Source organism: Gallinula chloropus, assembly GCF_964237585.1.
Source record: "Gallinula chloropus genome assembly, chromosome: 15".
Lineage (NCBI taxonomy): Eukaryota > Metazoa > Chordata > Aves > Gruiformes > Rallidae > Gallinula > Gallinula chloropus.
In genome coordinates this window covers 11,238,994-11,258,708 of record NC_140100.1, presented here as the reverse complement: position 1 = coordinate 11,258,708, position 19,715 = coordinate 11,238,994, and the positions used below count along the sequence as shown (strand labels likewise).

Genomic DNA, 19,715 nt, shown 5'->3' with positions numbered 1-19,715 from the left:
TCTGATCACAATGTAAGACTTAATACCATCAACCAGTTAATTAAATACTTGTTTATATTCAGATCTCTTTTCAAATCAGTGTGGAAAACCTGGGCAGTATTTTACAACTGTATGTCACACTGCAAGGTTTTACACTGTCTTCTAAGATTTTCAGGTGTGTAAACACCACAGTAGTAATTTAAGAGCTTATCCATTTTGAAGATACTTTTTTTCATGTAGTACTTCCTTTACTGCAGAATAAATCACAAGTAAAACCCACTACAGGCAGGAAAATTGTTTGACTGTACTGGTAAATGGGGTTCAGCTCTGCTTCTCTGGGAGTGGAGCTGAGATAAAAGCAGCACCTGATGGGTTTTGCCAGATGTGTCCTTCACTGTTTTATCTTTTTCCACCCCTGCTCTTGAATAGTTTGCCAGCTGATCAAGCTTGGCCTGGTGCCTTTTAGAACAAATGCTGAAGCTTGCTTCCTTTTTGAATTCTGAGTATGACTCTTGAAGTACCTGTTTAATTCGGATACCATGTTTCTAATACAAGGTTCCTTTCTCACTGACTGACCTGGACTTTCTCTGACCAAGTCTGGTTTGCTTAAGGCTAAAATGGAGCCCCCCTGTGAGAAGAAAACCTAAACCCAAACCTACTTATGAGACTCTCAGACATTAAGTCATAGAGTCACAGACTGGTTTGGGTTGGAGGGACAAATCCCATCTAGTTCCATGTCCCTCACCGTGGTCAGGGACATCTTTCACTAGCTCAGGGTGCCCAAAGCCCCATCCATCCTGGCCTTGAATGCGTACAGAGAAGGCATTTTCTTAATGTTTTGATGTGCTTCTAAAACCTGGTGGCATTGTCAGTGCTGGGGAGACTTTTGTGTGGCACTGCAGTTCCTTAGCTGTGTAGAGAGCTAGCTACAGAGAAATATTACTTCCCATTTTACCTGCAACTTCTGGTGGACTGTAATTTCCTCATGGTAAAAACATTGGTTAGACCCACTTCCCATTTATGGTGTCCCATGTTGTAAAGCAGGGTGGCAAAGATCAAAGATACTAAAATGAAGTTTCTTTCTTCTCATTTTGTATGTATGTGCACCTATTTTGTGATTAGGTCTGTACTCAGCCCTCCCATGAGCATATTGATGAACCAATAGAGAGGAAAATAAGGAACAAACCAAGGACTTGTCATGTCTTATCATTACAATGAAGCCTTTGAACATCCAGACTACCACTTCTCAGAGACCCTGGAAATTGATAGAGGGTGAGTTTATTCTTTCTGTTGTGACTGTGCTGTAAGAAATTAAATTACCTATTTTTATGCAGGAGAAACTTTTTCTCCAGAGTATTAATTTGTGAAATTCTTTTAATCTCTCCTTCATGCTTGCATTTTTAGGCATAATTTTTTAAAGCTGTTATCAGGGAGGCAGCACTCAAGAGAAATAGCATGGTTGCTTTTTATATGTTAGATTAATTTATCAGTTAAATGTATTTTAGGGATTATGGCATAGTGTCATGGATGCTTTTTAGTTCCAGTAATTTTCACAATGTGCCTGGAAAATGAGGACATGCAGTTATTCCTGTTTAGGAGACTGAGCTAACTTCAGGTAGTTAAAAGTTTTAGTCTTTCTAATTCAGTTGATGACCAAACCAGAATTAGAATGTTGGATTTTAAATGCAATAAACCTCTTGGTGTCAGTTTGTTTTATAATGTACTTAATTTTGATGATCATAGGCAACAATTTATTAACAATATTTATTGAGGATTTTGTGGCACTCAAGGTTTTCCTTTTTGTTGCTCACACAGGAGGAGCTCTCAAAACAATCTGTTCTCTCACCAAAGGCCTTATGATGCTTCACTGCATGGTTCCTACCCAGAACACAGTGGAAGAGGACAGAATTACTCTCTGGACATACCAATGGCCCCCATGAGACATGGCTCTGATTACAGCGAAGCTTTACCGAGACTTCATGACCCAAGCAGAAGTCCATATGGCAATTCCATGGGTATGTCATCTCTTATGTGTTTGGCTTACAGAAGCATCGGACCAGGTAATGTCTAACTCTGTCCTGACAGTCCTGCAGCTCTGCAAAGCTCAGCTCTGTGTATCTTTGCATTGGTGGCAGTGAGGTTTTTGGCTTTGTCCCTGCAAGTCATTCGGATGTTATATCAACAGATCCCTGGACTGTCTGCTCTATTAACAGATCAGTAAATATCAATTTGTATGGACTGTGTAAGTCATGGGATGCTAGGGTGTATGTTGGAAGGGACCTTGAAAGCTCATCCAGTCCCACCCCCCTGCCAGAGCAGGATCACACAGACTAAATCCCCCAGGAACGTGTCCTAGGTGGGTTTGAATGTCTCCAGAGAAGGAGACTCCCCAACCTCTCTGAGCAGCCTGTCCCAGGGCTCTGTCACCCTCACAGGGAAAAAGTTCCTCCTGACATTCCCATGGAACTTCCTCTGCTCCAGCTCACACCTGTACCGTCCCTGAGCACAGCCTGGCTCCAGCTTCCTGACTCTCGCCCTTTACATATTTATAAACACTAACAAGGTCACCCCTCAGTCTCCTCCAAGCAAACGAGGCCCAGCTCCCTCAGCCTCTCCTCATCAGGAAGGGGTTCCACTCCCTTCATCACATATACCTCTGTGTTTGCAGTAGAGCTGCATTTGGTCAGTAGGGCTGGTATTGTACATGCATAAACAATCCCTCGCAGTGTACAACGTTCGGTGTGACTCTGCTTCCCTTCAGCAGATAATCTCTCCTTTGAGCCGGAGCCAGAACTGGCGTACAGCCCCCCTCCTGCCTTCCATCCCCTGGATCGCCCCTATGCGCACAGAATTTCCGACGTATCGGAAGGTAAGACAGAAGGATTGTTGTGCATCAGAATAAATAAGCTATAAAATGATAAACATTAAAAGCTTTGTTCCAGGTATGAAGATCTTAATGTAATAAAAAGAATCATAAGCCATAGATTCTCTTTTTCTATCCTACATCGTTGTAGCTGAAATTTTCAAGATCTTTCTGAAGGGGGAGATCTTTGTTTCTTGAGCAATGAAAGATCAAATTCCTACCTATTTTAACTCAGACTTCCTATAAATTTGTTGACATTAAAACAAACTGACAGTTATCTGAAGAGACTTGTTGTAGGAGGAAATAAGGAGAGGATAGGATGTGTCTTTGAACCTTTCTCTGCTGAATTTTTCACTATGTTGTTTCCATGTAAATTCTAGACTATAACAGTAATTAGAGATTTACATTCATTAAATCACAGGGCGTCTGGAATAGTATGATCTAGGTTCAGGTTTAGGCTAGCATTGCCTATTGTTCATGTTCTGCGTAGGAACTGTTCTTTCCATATGGTGTAACTGTTCTGTTACAATCGGTTTGGTTCCTGCCTGCTGCTTTTGGAATGCAATTAAGAGTTCTTTCCTGAAGTTGTTACCCAGATGCATTGAAAGAACCATCTTTGTGCCCCTGGAAGTGAGGGATTCTTGGGACTATTTTTTTTTCCTTTTCATCTTTAAGAATATGGTCAACAAGTATCTTCTCAGGGAGGCACAGATGCTTCTTCCGATTCTTTTCAATTGCTACAAGGGAAGTTGGCTTAAAGAGGAAATGACACAGCAGGGATAGATCTAAATAGTAAATATGGTGAAGGAGCCTGCAATGTGTGTGTTGACTAACAGATCTGTCAGTTGGCACATTCCACACCAGAGTATCGAGCTGCAAAGGGGGATGTAACATGCTACAGACTGGCCATGAGCTTGCTGGGAGGGGGAACAAGGAAAGTTCTGGCTAAACTCATCTGTTTTGTGGCTGAAAGGTGGGTGCATGTAAGAAATGTAGTCACTTGTGTTTGAATAACCACAGAACAGTGGTGATTTGGCCCCTGGGAAACAAGACTCTGGTACATATAACTTATTCATCATGACTGAGTGTGATTCTAAGACAATCCCTCAAGTCAGTGGAAGGATTTTTAAAGAAAGAACCTGTCTTCTAGGAAGGAAGTCTTGAATAATCCATGTGCACATTTATAAATGGGTTAAAGGACAAATTTTTCCCTGATAGCTGAAGACTGGGCTCAGTAACTCCTCTCCAGAGTGTATCTGAAAAATGGCATGTGGCTGTCAGGTGTGGCCAGGAAATCAGTGAGTGGGAGAAAATGTTTGCATGTAGGTAGTGAAAATTAAAGGTATGCTTTCCAGTTGTTCCTGTGAAAGTGAAACTTGAATTTCTTAAGTCAATTAAGGAGTATCTGGGCTTACTATCAGCTTACTAAATAACAGTGCATGTTGTTTAGATAGCTTTATTCAGAGACGGAACAGAAGACCACCTGATGAGACCTTCATGACTTCTTCTAGCCTGTTTCAGACAGATCCAGCACGCAGAGAAGGTAGGACTTTAGATAATGGGGTCAATATTAAATAGCATCTTGCACAAGGTTGGTGTGGTTGATGCTATTCTTGGTTTATCACCAGCATTGCATGTACAGTCTTCCTGCAGTTCTACGAACAATTTGGTTTAATGCTAGTGATTAATCTTTTATACCCTAATCACACACTAAAATCCCATGATCAGAGAAACACAATGCAGTGTTAAATTGTAGAAGGAAGAGCTCAACAATTTGTTAGAATTTGTATTAACTTTAAACAAGCAATTTTTTCAAACATCCAGTACTGTACTACTTACATCTGCATTGCTGAAGGAGACAAGGATCTTCTGGGGAGTATTATCAAGTCTCAAAACTTGCCACACCTTGGTAGCAATGTAAAGAGGAATGTCATTATATCAATTACAGATTTTGTATAAGAATTACTGTATTATTATCCTGAAACTTTGATTTTTCAATGGTTTTATACAGAGGAAGAGTTAATTAGAAATCTTGCCAGTATGTCCACTAGTGAAAGGATTAAAGCAATCCAGAAGATGCCAGAGACTATGAAAAAAAAGAGAGAAATCAGGTAAAAATCAACTTTTCTGTTTAGTTTCACAAACGCTGTACTTTGACCATCTCGCTGTCAGGTATGGGTGTTTGCCACCTGCTCAGCTTTGGTTTGTCACTTTGAAAGGACTCAAAGTACTTTGTAATGCGCTCTTCAAAAGTTAATGTCTAGCAAGGAAAAGTAATTTAAAGGTGGGTCATTGTCCTTTCTCTGGGTGAGGAAAATCCCTTGGGGTAATATAAAAGGGAATATCAAGGCCTTGAGATTTGATTGTGAATAATGACTTGTGATTCCCTTTCAAAGGAAACTTGGATGTTGGCCATTGAAAATGGAGAAGGGACCACGTGGTCTCAACCATCCTTTTGTCTCCTCACAGAATATACTTAAATTCTGGTCCCAGAATGAGTTAGTCATGGGGTTAGAACGTTTCTGATAGGACCCTTGGTATCAGCAAAGAGAAAAAGAACCAGCAGAGCATCTCCATGTTTTATTAATTCTGTGTTTATGTGAAACTACTTACAGCATCTTAATGGCTACTTGCTTTAATTGCAACCCATGCTGTAGTGCTTGTTACCCCCTGCCTTACTCTTCCCCAGGAATAAAGTTCTTCAAGAGATAACAAAAAAGCCAAGGCACCGCTGTGTTCAGCTCTCCTGCTGTACTGACTGTCTGCAGGGAGCAGCAGTGGTAAGTGTCAGTCACAGCAAACAGCTTCAGCTGCAACGTCAGTGCTGTCCCCAGAGGTATCTGGTGTCTTGCTTTGTTACTTAACAAAGAACCAATTAATTGCTGCAGTGTTCATTAATAATTACTTGTGTTATGGTAGCACTTGGGAACACCAGCTTGAGCATTTTATGGTGCATGTAGTGGGGGGAAATCTGTTCTTATTGCAGTGGGACTGTAAAGCTGTGAGGCTTTATTACATACTCTGAGGCTGCTTACTGAGATACCTCTCTCTGCTTTTGCTCTGCAGTCGTTTCGGCGCTTTGGAAATACCTTGTCAGAATTCTTTCACCTACTGCAGTTCTTTCACAAGACTCTGAAGATCATTGGTGCCAAGTTTGGAACAAGTGTTCTTTCCTATTTTATTTTCCTGAAGTGGCTGCTGACTTTCAACATCTTCTCCTTCCTCATAAACTTCAGTTTCATCACAATCCCACAGTTTATCGCAGCAGAACCCAATGACCTTTCCTTCACCGGCCTGGAGCTGTTCACTGGAGCTGTAAGTATCTAACTACAGGCTTTTATTAGTGCAGTGTGCAAGGGATCTGCTTTAAAATGCACAATAGAGTAAAAAAAGTTAGTATTTCTTAAGGGGTGGAGTTAGGATTTTAAATGACTGGAGAGAATATTTAGTACATGCTTGAAAAAGAAGTTGCAACTGACTCAGAGTGAGATGAATGAACTCCTCCTGATGTGTTTGTCTCCTGTGCTCAGCAGGATTTCAGGACTTCATCATGTTCAGAAAGAGACACAGAGGAAGCCAGCCCTTCCAGAGACAGCTAAAATAGTCTTCACACTTTTTTTTTTTCCTAATTTTCCTCTGATTTCCAAATGCAATCCTGTGCATTTGTCTCATTTCCAAAGCTTCCTTTTTCCAGATCTCTTTGTGGCAACCCACTGAACTCGCTGGGCCCTGGAAACAGGAGGAGCTTTTCATTGTCTGAGGATCTTTGCAGTCAAGGAATAAAGTCCCAGGCTGTTTATAAAGGAGGATTTTTGCACTGATCTGACTTGACTAGTGTTAAACAACTAGGGGATCTGGGATAATGTTTTCTTTTCTCTGTTCTTTGTGGTTAAAAAAAAAAGGTGTCAATCTTACTGTTGTTAAAGGATTTCTCTAGTTAATGAACAAGGCTCTGCTCTCACTTTCCAAAAAGGAAAGGGTTTGATCTTTCCTTTCTAAAATTGGCCTTAATTTGCTGTGTTTTGTAGTAATGCTGTTTAACTTTGCAAATTACAGTCAGCATTGCAGGAGTTCAGCTCTCAGTGTCCAGTGTCACATTGTTCCTTTGTGGCTGAAACAATTTGTCAGTACACAACCTGGCTCCTAAGAAAGGAGCAGTCAAGCCCTTGCCAGTTCAGGAATTTTCAGAAAAGAACAAATCCTGCAAAGGCACTGAATGCTCACAGCCATACCATGTGAATCTTGAGGATACAAGTCATTTCTGTACCTCTAGAAGCTCTCAAAACTATGGAAGATTTAGCTGACAGAAGGAGAGCAAAGAATATTTAGATATTTAGAAATGTGATCACACCTGTGATCTCACAGGAGGGAAGGGGACAGCTCCCACTTCCACTTATGGAGCTTCAGGAGAAGCTTCCCACCATGTGCAGGTGCCAGCAAACATACTAAGAGATGCCCATATCTTTTCAGGGCTACTTCCAGCGAACAGTACTCTACTATGGCTTTTACACCAACGCTACAATCCGTAAAAACGAGAATGGTCCCTCTTACAACATGCAGCTGGCCTATATTTTCACTGTTGGACTATATTTTGTCATCTGTTTTCTTATCTTGTTGTTCAGGTAAAGTAATTATTTATTCTTCTATCACTTACTTGAAGGGGAAAAAGAAAATCCCACCAGAAAAAAGCCCACCCTGTAAATGGTTGGCAGGAGTAGTTACCTGAATGTGTTTCTGTAAGGTCTAAGTGTGTTTCCAGGTCTAGAGTAGAAGTTCCTGCTCAAAAGACAGCCTCCAGAAATCAAACTGTTATTAGACAAATGAAGAATAACTACAAAATAGCAAGGCACACACAGAGAATCCCAGTTCAAACCGATGAATACCATGATCCCCCTTTTGTAAGCTGTTGCTCCCAATATCCTCTGCTATAGATGTGACCTTCCAGAGGTAAAGTTTGGCAGCAGCAGCAAGGAGAAGGAAATGTGAGAGTGGTTTTTCTGCATCAAATTTTATTTTCCATGACTTATGTGACAGGCTCTGACACAGCTCCAGTAACCTTAGGATGGGATAGAAGCACTGTCAAACCTCCCTCCTTGCCCTGCTCTGCAGGCTGGATGTGTCTCCCATTACACACCTCACAAGTTGAATTCTCCTTGCAGCATGGCAAAATCCTTCAGCAAGAACTTCATCAACCCCCGGGCGTACGCTGGGAACACCAGCAAACTCCTCTGCACTTGGGACTTCAACATAACCAATGAAAAAGCTGTGAAGCTGAAACAAAAGAATCTCAGCACACAAATAAAGGTACAAAAGGGTAGAAAGGCACAAAACTACTGTGCTTGAGTCCCTCTGCCAGAGATGTATTTGTGCATCTGGATCTGTATGCATGTGCAAGTCCCTGTCAGAGTGACTGAAGAACACCACTAGTCCTCTTCCTAGTAGATTTAAGTCCTCCTGACCTAGGTTTCATTTGGTTTGAACTCCTGGAGTTGGCTTAGCTATTTGTTTCTCTTTTCTCTTTAAGCTGCATATAAATATTTGTGTGCTTCTGTTCTACCTAATGCATCTCCATTGCTATTAAATATTTCCCAACAGAGTATTTCTTCTGTTTTTTCTTCCTGCTATTTAACCATTTTGTAAGCAAAAGGCAGGTTTGTAATATTATCTGTGAAACACAGGGTAACTGTCAAGACTTTTAGGATGGGAACAGAAAGCTGTCCTGTTAAGATCCACAGGATATTCCCTGCCCATCTTCTAGAAAATCGTCTGACATTCAGTGTCTTGAGTAGTTACTTGAAACAAGTTTTGCTTTCTGCTGTTGATGAAGGAATTTCTCATGAAAGTGTTCCCTTGCAGGAAGACCTCACTGAAGTAAACAGAGAAGTTCTGGATTATTCAGTAAAAGAGAGAGCTGTCCGTGTTGTGATTCATCTTGGCTCTTGGGCTGCATCCCTGGGAACAGCAGTAGCTGCTTGTGCTGGTGTTTACTTCCTTTCCATTAACAACCTAAGGGTAAGGACACAGGGATGTGATTGTCTCTAACAAGAGAACGTACAGGGAGAGGTGCCAAGTGTCTTCTTGTGAACACAACATGAGTTTTGGTTAAAGCTCTGAGTTGGGGCTGTTCTGCACTCTTGTTCTTGTTTTTCCTTCCCAAGCTGTTTGTGAATGGGGGTAAAAATGACCTGGAAAACCAAGCTGCTATGTTGGTCCTACCTATTGTGGCATCTCTCCTCAACACTTTCATCCCATTCTTCTACTCCTGGCTCGGACACCTGGAGAAATTTCAGACCCCTGGATACCATATATATGTCACCATTGCCAGGTATTTGTTGCTACCATCTCTTAGTGCTCTTTGCTTGAAGCTGTCTGATCTTCTTCTGATGACAAGCTGTGTGTGGTGGTGTGGTGGGAGGAGGGAGCTATGGAGGACAACTTGTCTTCCCTCCATGTTTTGCTTTGTACTGTGAGCCTTCTGGAGCACTAACATCTCTGTGCAGGATGGGGTATGGCTTCCCCCTTGGTCAGGCACACTGTGACACTGGGCTAGGTGTTGGTTGTAACCTGGATGGCCCTTGGGCTGTTAGGCCCCCAGTGAAAGGAAGGGGAGAGAGGAGTGAGATGTTACTTATTAGAGGTGTATGGAATTACCAGCACACAACCCCAACACCTCTCAGACCTTCTCCCCTGTGGAACCCACACGGCCATCAGCCTGTTCAGCAGAAGCTTGTCCCAGGGTTGTCATGCCCAGCTGCCTTCTGCCAGGACAGCAGAATAATGCTGTGTCTGAGCTCTGAGGAGAGCTCCTGGTGCTCTGCAGTGCTTTGTTGTTGTGAAAGGGCGTAGCAGCCATCCTGCCACTGCTCTCTCCACTCAGCTTATGGACCAGTTGTCAGTGCTGTTACTTTTTCTTTTAGAAATATAGTCCTGAAGATATCAATTGTTGGAATACTCTGCTACTACTGGCTCAACGTTGTGGCTGCCTCAGAGTCACAGGTAAAGATTCAAAAGTAAAACTCTGGGACACAATCCCAGCAAAGAGCCTGTGGTGTCTTGTGAAAGCTGAATTTACCAACCCCCTGGTTTTTCATTTGCATCTCCAGAGAAATGAACTGTAGGACAAAGTGAATCCCCCAGCTCGGGTCTCAGCTGGTTTGCAGCATTGCTCAGAGATGTCAGCTGTGAGATTAGTCAGGACAGGAGTGAAATGCTGACCTATAGCCCAAGTTTCTGATGCCCAGGCATTTGAGAGCAGTGTTAGAATTGCACCATTTCTGACTATTCTGGGCTCCCTGGTATAAAAAATCCAGGGATCTCCTGGAGAGAGTCCAGCAGAGGGGTATGAAGTGGATTAAAGGCCTAGAGCATCTCCCCTACGAGGAAAGGCTGAGTGAGCTGGGGCTGTTCGGCCTGGAGAGAAGGAGACTGAGAAGGGATCTTATTAATGTTTATCAATATCTGAAGTGTGGGACACAGGGGGAATGGGCAGCCTCTTCTCAGTGTCTGTGGGGACAGGACAAGGGGCGATGACCTCAAGTTGGAGCACCCGGAGTTCCACACCAATCTGGGGAAGAACTTCTTCCTGGTGAGGGTGAGGGAGCCCTGGGACAGGCTGCCCAGGGGGTGTGGAGTCTCCTTGTCTGGAGAGATTCCAGCCCTGTCTGGATGCCGACCTGTGCGCCCTGTCCCAGGGACCCTGCTTTGGCAGGGGCTTGGACCCGATGATCTCTGGAGGTCCCTTCCAACCCCTGTGATTCTGTGATATGACATTAATTTTTCTTTCCTCCTTAAAGTGCTGGGAGACTCTGGTTGGCCAAGATATCTATCGCCTGGTTGTTGTTGACTTCATCTTTTGTTTGCTTGGCTCTTTCTTTGGGGAGTTTTTACGAAGGTGAGTATTAACTTTGCTAATTTTGTTCTTCCTCATTAACCAAAGACACTGTTTCCTTCTCCAAGGAGAAATCCAACAGTAGCATGACTGTGGCACCAGTGAAGCTTCCCTGGTTGTCCCTACCAGGCGCAGTCTATTGGGATGTGCCTTGTGTATGTTGCAGCTCCTTAGGAGGAGGTCAGAGGGTGTAGTGTTCTACTCTCACACTGTGTCCTTCTTCCATTTGGAGGTGGAAACACTGTGCTCCCCTCGATGTCCTGAATGGTGTGACAGAGGGAATGGTGTGAAGCAGTGAGTCTTGCTGTTCAGCACATGCACAGGCACACTGCTGCCTCTCCTTGGGGCTCTTTTCCTCCTCATTATGTCACTCTACAGACTGCACACAAGGTTAAAGGATTATTTTAATCAGTCTTAGTAAAGCTGGGTCATGACTCTCAAGTGTAGGTGAGGAAGTGTTTTTAACCAAACATGAATCCAGCTGCACATATGAGCACCAAGTGATTTAATTCTGACATTGCTGTGTGTACCTTCCTCTTGCCACACGCTGTTTCTGACGGGAGGTAATAGAGTAGCTGAGTGCTTGCCAGCTCAGGACCTTGTAGGGTTCCTGGCTGTGCCCATTTACAAGCACATGATGTGAACAATCCTGGTTTACAAGGTGGGACTCTGTTAACTGTAATCTAAATCAACACGAGCCACCACTGGGGAGCCCTTGATTGTCTCTTCACAGCTCGTACTGCTGTACTTTAATCCTCCTCCTGTTCAGATAGAAAGCCACCTCCCAGCACCAGAAGTGCCGTGTCAGCTCTGAGTGTCCTTCACTCAGCTGTGGGAAGCACCAGTTTAGAACCAGGAAAGATTAAAATACAGTTAATTGTAATTACTTACAGGCATCCAGAGTAACCCCCTGCAAGCCCAGCCCTGATCCATAACCCAGCTGGGACTGAGGTGGCACAGACACTTGTATTCCAGGAGACAGGGGATAGTTACCACAACCTTTACACTGCTCTTGCTACAAGGAACAGAAACCAAAACTTCCCAGCTCAGGAGAAATGAGGTGATAAGAAGGGGGTGCTGGTGGTCAGTAGGGATCCTCTGGGCACTTGCTGACCTGTGTGTATCCCAGCTACCTGTGACCTCAGCTAGTTTAGAGTACACTTTAGGGTATGTTAAGGGAATCAGTCTGCAAGATGGGTTTTTTTGATTAAGCCTGAAATTTGTCAAGACTCAGGAACTGAAGAGCTGTTACAGGTTTGACCTGAGACCATTTCAACTGTTTTATCATAAGCATAAGAATAGCCTGCTGATACAGCTATAAATCCTTCCCCCCCTTTTTTTTTTTTTGCATAAAAAATATCTTAGCTCTTATTTCACTCCCACTGTGTGTTCTGGGGAATCTGCTTTAGCCAAATTCTGTTTCACTTTTGATGTGCTGTCTGATCAATGAGCTGTGGCTGCTTTGCATGACCTGTGGGTAATGAAGCCCCTGAGTAATTTGCCATTGGTGCTGGGATTCAGGAGGCCACTTGTAGAGATTTCTGCAAAGGGTTTTATCACTTAATAAATGCTGTATTGTTGTTTTCTTTCCCCCCAGAATTATAGGAACCACAGTCTGTGCAGACCTGGGGCTGCCAGAGTTTGATATCGGGCGAAACGTTTTAGATCTGATCTACGCACAGACTTTGACCTGGTAAATTCTACAGTTATGGCCAAAACTCCATTTGCACTTAGAAACACTGTGGAATATTCTTAGATCCCCCCTCTATTCTTATTCTTATTCCCTCTTTATTCTTATCACCCCCTTTCAAGGGGGAAGGAACAGGATAAATGCCCAAGGGAGGTGATGTCTGAAACACCTCTTGCAAGGGCTGTGACTTGCAGCTCTCTGTAGCTCCACAGGTACTAACAACAGCTTCAGTAAGTCATTCAGCCTGTGGCCTCTGGTCTGTGAGAAGCCCAAAAGAGGAACGTGAAAGAGTTTTGATTCCTTCTCCACTGGAACAGTGTTCCTCTTGAACTGGTCTCAGTATTAATCCTGGAAAAGCTGCTGTATTTCTAAGAACGAGCCTGTTATACTCCAGTTACGACAGGATTTTGCAGCTGTGTCCACAGATCAGTGTGTTTGAAGTGGTGTATTTTTTAAGGGTTCACTTGCTGCTCCAGGATTACCTTTCCAAATAAGCCAGCACTAACTGTGTGTGAAGTTGGGGTGATGTTTTCTGCTTTCAGTGCACTGAGAGCTGTGTGGTGAGTAGTGAAAAAGTAACTTTTCTCTTACAAATCCTTGCAGGATTGGTATCCTCTTCTCACCTCTGCTGCCTGGTATCCAGATGATAGCATTTTCTGTAGTATTTTATGTGAAAAAGGTAACAAGCTTTACATATATTTATCACAAATGGACACTGTTTGAAATCTGGGCAGGATTTCTTGCATTGAAGTGCTGGCTTTGTCGGGAGGCTGGGGGACTTCGCATTTAGGGGAGCACTTCAGTTGACTGGGGGCTGGTGGGGGTGTGCTTTAAAGGATCACAGTTTAGCTGCCTTCTCTTGAATTACAAATCTGTGAAACTTGGGGGTGCAGGGATAATGTGGAAGGGTTATAGGAGGGTTAAGAGCACAGGTAGAAAGGGGAGGGAATTAAGTAGTGAAATTAAAAGCTGGGGAATTAAGGGTGCAGAAGTGCCTATGTCAGTGTAGACACTTGACCTGTGACTTTGGCTTCCTGCTTACTCCCCAGAACCGTGCCCCCTGAGCTACCCAAGGGTAAGCAGTGTGATTCAGCTAAAGATCACAGCAGAAATGTCATCTTTTCAGAGTTCTCTGTCTCAGTCGTGTGACTAGATGATAGGTTGTTGGGTCACTGAGCAGTTTGTAGCTGAATGTGGAAGAGCAAAGCTATAGCTAGAAAGACCAAATCAAACTTTGCTGAGTGGTGGGTCTGTGTATGCCAGAAAGCAAACTCTACCCGCCAGTGTCCGGAAGAACCCATCAGAACCACAGTTTGCCTCTTATGTTCTTGATGGTTTCTAGAACTAGTGTGTATTTATCACAGTCATATAAAAAGTTGCTGGAAGCTTTGGAAAGGTGCTGTTCCAGCAACTGCTGCCAGCAGTTTCAGTGGGATTGACTTTAAACCAAGCTGGAGTGGCAGGTAACACCACTCCAAGAGCCATTCATCTCTCTGAAGGTCAGTCTGATGATGAATTGCCAACCCCCTCGCAAAGCCTGGAGAACAGCTCAAATGATGACGTCCTTCATGTTCCTGCTCTTCTTCCCCTCCTTCCTGGGAGTCCTTTCTGTCATCGGGGTCACTGTCTGGAGGTATGGAACATGGCTGGGGTTCACACCTACCACACTGTCCTGCCTGACCTCAGCCCAGGCAGAAGAATCTTCCTTTTCCTATAGAATGAGCTGTATTGATCACCGACAGGAGGCTTCAGGTGTTCAGGAGAGGTTCTGTGTGCTGAAAGCCAGGTGTGCTCAGTGAGTTTGCAAGAATCTGGTTAATGTAGTAACTTGTCCCATAAGAAAGTGGGAGGAGAAACAAAGTTACCTGGAAGGTTTGGGTTCCTGTTTAAATGTCATGGCAAATCTGGCTTTTCCTCTCCCTTAAAAGTTTCTGTGATCTAGTCCTAGTTCCTGGACTGACTTATGCTACAGGCCACATGGCTCTGCACTGGAGAAGCACCTGCAGAAACAATATTGAGGTCAACTTCTGGTTTATTCACAGGCATCAGAAGCTCTTTTTCAGGGGTGCTGAGCTCTGCAATCAGTTTTTTGGTTCTTACTGGTATTTCCAAGCTGCTTTGTTACTCTGGTCACAGTAATGAGGGCAGATGGGCAGCTCTTCCCTCGTATGTGGCAATTCTCAGCTTTCAATATTCACTAAGCCAGGTTGCTGAAACCAGGTGGGATGGGATATTTTAGGGCAGATGTTTCCAGGTAGGATTTTTGGAATTATTCATTTTCAAAAGAAACAACACTTTCCTGCTTGAGTCTACCTGAAAATGTTAGTTCTTGCTATGGGGGCTGCCTTACTGCAGGGACTCGTGTCAAGAATGTTTATAAGCTGCCTGTCACTGTATTGAGATATATATATAAAAGATAATAATATATAAAATTAAATTTATTTTATAAAAATATATTAGATGTATAATATGTTAATATATAACAAACATATTTTAGATAGAAATACAAAATATATTTTATATGGGAATATATTTTATCAACATATAAAATATATTTATTATATTTTATATGACTTGTGTATGTGTTTTAATATATTTATTATATTTATTATATGAACATATTATATATATAATATAAAACTTGGAAAACCAGATTTTTGATGCACTTGTTGCATGTAGGTCAAGGTTGTGTTCACAGGGCTGGGGATCAATCTGTCCCAGCGTGGTCTGGGGTCAGGGTGTTGATGGCTGGAGGGTGACCCAAGTAAAAAATCACATGTAGACTGTGGAAGTTCCCTGAGGGCCTGAAGAGAGCTGAGGGTTTGAGCAAACTAACCAGCATCCTGGTGTGCAAACTGACAGTGTTAACGGAGCGACTGGCCTACACACGAAGCTTTAGGTCGCGCTGTCTCACGCCTGCAGGTTGAAGCCTTCAGCAGAGTGTGGCCCTTTCAGAGGTTTGTCTTCCATGTTCGCTGCCGTCTCTGAGTGGATCCACGCCCTGGAGAGTCACACCGCCTCCAAATGGGTCGCGTGGATCTACCATAACTTGATCACAAATGAACTCTTCTTCTTCATCCTCTCTGTTATTGTCCTGTGAGTACTTGCTGATACTGAAACGCACCGGGAAAGGACCTGAAGTGGGACACACTCACTATGACATAGAAATGAATTGCAGAGTGCATTTTAAAGCCTCACTGATGGTTGTAGATTGGAAATCTGTGCATTTGAGGTACATGAAGAAGTCATAAACCCTGTGCCTTTTATGTTAGGATGCCATAGCTTTTTAGAGACTACCTTCCTGCTAACCGTAGCACGTGCTGCTTTTCACTGGACATGGCTAGTGCACTGGTGCCTTGGCTCCAGTTCTTAGCACCACTGGTTTTAGGAACGCCAGCAAGCAGGCACGTGCCATACAGTCAGGATTGCCTTTTCCCCTCCTTTCCCCTTCCCAGCATGGGCTGTGCACACCAGTCTTGTAAAACAAGATCCCACTTGTTGTAGTGGGACCAGGGTTGGCCGGGAAGTGCTTGGTGTGGTGACTGAAGGTCCAGGCACATCGCTAAGCAAACGACCCAGAGTTGAGCAAAAGCATCAGGTTCCTCTTTGTTATCTGAAATGCACCTTGTATTGTTGACTGACCTGAATTGTCGCTCTTAAATCCAGGTCCATAGATCTTCAGGGCTTTTCTATGAGAATGTCTCAGGCAGTTTAATGTGTTTGCCATTCCTCGTGTAATTACACACATGTAGTTATAGTGTCTGTGGCTGTATGCATATAATGGTAAAACAAGGGAACTTGCTGCTGAGGCAACGACTGGGGGAAACACTCCTAGGTTTGAGTACTAATACATTGGACTCTTCTCTTTTTTTTTGTGCCTGTGTTTAGAATTATTACTTATCTTTACTGGCAAATAATAGAAGGAAGAAAGACCATGACCAAACTCTTAAAGAAGCAAATTATTAACGTAAGTCTGACTTCCAGCTTTATCTTTTCTTTAAACACAGTTTCCTTGTCCCCTGGCTCATCCTGCCATTGTGGAGCTGGAACCTTTTCCTGTGATGGTTCAAGGGAGGGTGGGAGCTGCAGGGAAACTGAACTCTCAGACTTGTTGCAAAGTAACTTGTCCTCAAGTTGCGCTGCTGCAGCTCCCTCTGCAGACAGCTGATGTTACAATGAAGGGAGTTTCAGTGATTAGTGGATGGTTACTCGTATACCTTGAGCCTCTCAAGAAGGACAGGTCCATTCCAGCTAACGACTGAACGTGTCTTGGCTGCAGGAAGGGAAGGATAAACTGTTTCTGCTTAACAAACTCCGGGCACTGCAGAGAGCAAACACATCTGTGCCAAGAGCTCCAGCCCTGCAGGTGGGTTTGGGAACCCAGGTACTGCTGTTGGTATGATTTTTGGGGGTTCCTCTGGCCTTGCAGATGGGCTGTGTTTTGGGGAATGTCTCTAGTGAAGCCTTCACATAAGTTGATGACTTGCTAAAGATACCAGGAAGTTCCCTAACTCCTTCTTCCAGACTGGAATCTAACCTGGGAAGGAGACAGAAACCTCCCTGCCCTCACTGGACGCTACTTAAATTATGAGGCTGAAGAAAGCCTTCCCAGGCTGGGGGCGCTGGGATGGTCACCAAAGGGCTCGGCTACACCTGAACCTTGCTGGGGTAGGGGATGCCACCTCCCCACTCCAGACTCTGTGTTTCCCTTGGGGGTTGTGCCCCCCGAGTCAGCTGGGGTAGAGCAGAGTGCTTCAACCTACCCATTTTACATCCCAAACAATATCAAGATAAATTGAAGCCATTATATGTCTGTTTATCAAATCTGTGCTGCCCACTGAGCCCCACATTGGTGTTAAAATGTGCATGTGGGGGTGCTGCCCAGTTTTTATTGGGGTTGAGTGAAAACTTTATCTACATATTGATGAAGAAAAAAGGGTCTGTTGGGTAGCCCCCAAGCCTGAATTCCCCAGATGATTTGCCATCATTAATGGGGTGAGACAGATACGTAGTGACAACTGTCGATATATTGGTAAACACAGGTATGTGGCAATGTAAATATTGCCTGTATGTGGCAATGTAAATATTGCCTGTACAGAGGGAGCTGGAAGTGAACAGGCATCACCTCTGTGCTGGGGACTTCTGGATACTGGATAAGCCTGTGGCCACATCCAGGGTCGTGGGTGGGAGTCCCAAGGGAATGGTTGAGAGCCCCAAGGTGGGGGGTTCCTGTAGCTGTGAGCTCAGGCTTTGGGAGGTGCCAGAACAACCCTGTTGTGGATCTGGTTGAGGAGCCACTTCCCTATAACAAGGGTGGTGGGCTCGGCTGTGAGGAGCGCTGACTGCGGTTCGTTGCGTGGTTGGGTGCAGCACTGCTGATCCAAGTGCTCTGAATTTCAGAGGGACCCTTCGGACCACCTGCCCAGGGACCCGGCCCAGCACCTGCCAGGCTACCTGGAGAGGGCTCTGGAGAGAAATCCAAGCACATCCTACGATGAGGTGAGATGGTCGAAAGGGCATCTCTGCTTGGTTTCCCTTCATAGAACCTGGGGCAGGATAGAGGCAGCAGCTGTTACATTGAGCAAAGAGTATGTATAGAAGTAACTGTGAAGATTAATTGGAGCAGGCACAAAAATGCCATCAGAGTACGGAGTACTCGTACGCACAAAGCTGCTTAAGAGCTGGAGAGTATGGCTTTGAGCAGGTGATGGGCAGCTCTTAAATTACAAGGTGACAGGCATGTGAGGGAAACCTCCACCTAAATCCTCTTGTGACTTCTGTTTTCAGTATCCTGGTTCCCCTGGGATTGTGAGGGCGACTGGCTTCCCACAAGGTGAGCAACCGCTGTGCAGCACAGCAGCTCTTAGCTCCGTAACTGTTTGCTGTGGTATAGAGCTGCAGTAGCCTGGTGTGTGAGGGCAGAGTTTCAGCACCTTGTACCAGCAGAAAGCAGAGAGGCCAGAGCTTGGTAACTGCTCCCTGTAGGATGGGCAGCTCCTCGGGTGACCAGCACAGGCTGGAGCTGGATTTCTGTGTGTGAAGGAGCTGGCTTGTCTCAGGGAGCAGGCACGGGCAGGACAATCCCATCCCATCCCATCCCATCCCATCCCATCCCATCCCATCCCATCCTTCCTGTCCCACTGTGAGCCTGAGCAGGGGTTGGTGGTGGTGCAGAGGATGCCCTAGGACACAGCATGTCTGGAATGAAGTGAGCCCTGGAAACTTGGTGGCAGTTTGACCTATTCCTGGCTTACAGAGACAAGGAACTTCATTCCACGGATGGGACACGGGGCTCTTAGTGGGGATGGGCAGCTGTTACACCAGCACAGCAGAGTTAACGTTACTCCTTTGTGCAAACAGATTGGGAGGTGCCCCAGGCCAGCGGCACCCCAGGCATGTCCGAGGCGGTGGCACTCGCTCTGCGTGCCAGAGAAGCAGCGCAGTGGGAGGATGAAGACTACAGAGACTTTTGACCATGAGCAGCCAGAAGATGACTGAAAGAACCCTTCAGAGATTATTTTTTTAACTCCCTGTGGAAGAGAAAACCAGGAGCAGAGCTGGGAAACGCCTTCTGCCTGCGGTTACCAGTCTGGTAGGGAATATCCTGGTCTGAGTTGGCCCTTCCCCAGGCCCAGCCCTTCCCCTGTACAGTAACTGGGCATTTTTGGGCTAAATCCAAGGTAACCTGCGTGCCTCCTGTAAATAAAAGCTCTGGCCTAAGCTTGCTTTTATAGCAGTTACGTTGTTCAGAGTGCTTTGGTCTGAGCTAACCCAAACACGAAGCCAGAATCCAAGAGAAGGAAATTAAAGACATGGCAGTGGCTGTGGAGTGATTGGTGTGAAGCAGGGTGAGCTGCTGTTCAGCTCTGGCTGTTGGGTACAGTCACACCAAACCAGTTCTGATGCAGCAGGCTCTCAGACCCTTGTTTGAGTGACTACTTACTGAAGCTCTCATCCGTGCAAACCCTGTGTGCCAACAAACCGCTTACACATACCTGTGCCAGGCAGGGGCAGAGGGGGTGTAACACAGCTGATCATTTCTCTTTATCCAGCTGGCTCTGAGACACGGGCTGCAGGTTGTTAGCCTGTTCTCTACCACTGCCTCTTTTGTCCTCCCTCAGGGCACTGGGTGCACAGAATCCAGAGGGAAGAGCTGCATCTTTTCAGCTGGGGTTGGTGACAACCCAAACCAGCCACCAAAGCTACATAAAGAACAAACTTTACACAGGCTGTGAGACCAGAGCTTTGCTTTCCCTGTTCTCCTGCACGCCTGGCAGGGAACACTGGGACTGAGG

General features: G+C 44.8%; 1 protein-coding gene across 1 annotated transcript; it reads left to right on the top strand.

Moving 5' to 3' along the window:
• Window positions 1–1,177: 1,177 nt before the first annotated feature.
• TMC5 (transmembrane channel like 5) lies at window positions 1,178–19,130 on the top strand (the record flags this gene model as incomplete). Its single annotated transcript, XM_084270975.1, has 22 exons — window positions 1,178–1,251; window positions 1,795–1,994; window positions 2,744–2,848; window positions 4,293–4,385; window positions 4,854–4,953; window positions 5,532–5,622; window positions 5,909–6,157; window positions 7,313–7,464; window positions 8,002–8,146; window positions 8,699–8,854; window positions 9,001–9,167; window positions 9,760–9,838; window positions 10,636–10,733; window positions 12,328–12,423; window positions 13,024–13,099; window positions 13,920–14,053; window positions 15,343–15,516; window positions 16,309–16,387; window positions 16,700–16,786; window positions 17,821–17,919; window positions 18,208–18,253; window positions 18,781–19,130. 22 exons carry the CDS (start codon window positions 1,178–1,180, stop codon window positions 18,891–18,893), a joined length of 2,613 nt encoding a protein of 870 aa, XP_084127101.1. The 3' UTR covers window positions 18,894–19,130.
• Between the last annotated feature and the right edge of the window lie 585 nt (window positions 19,131–19,715).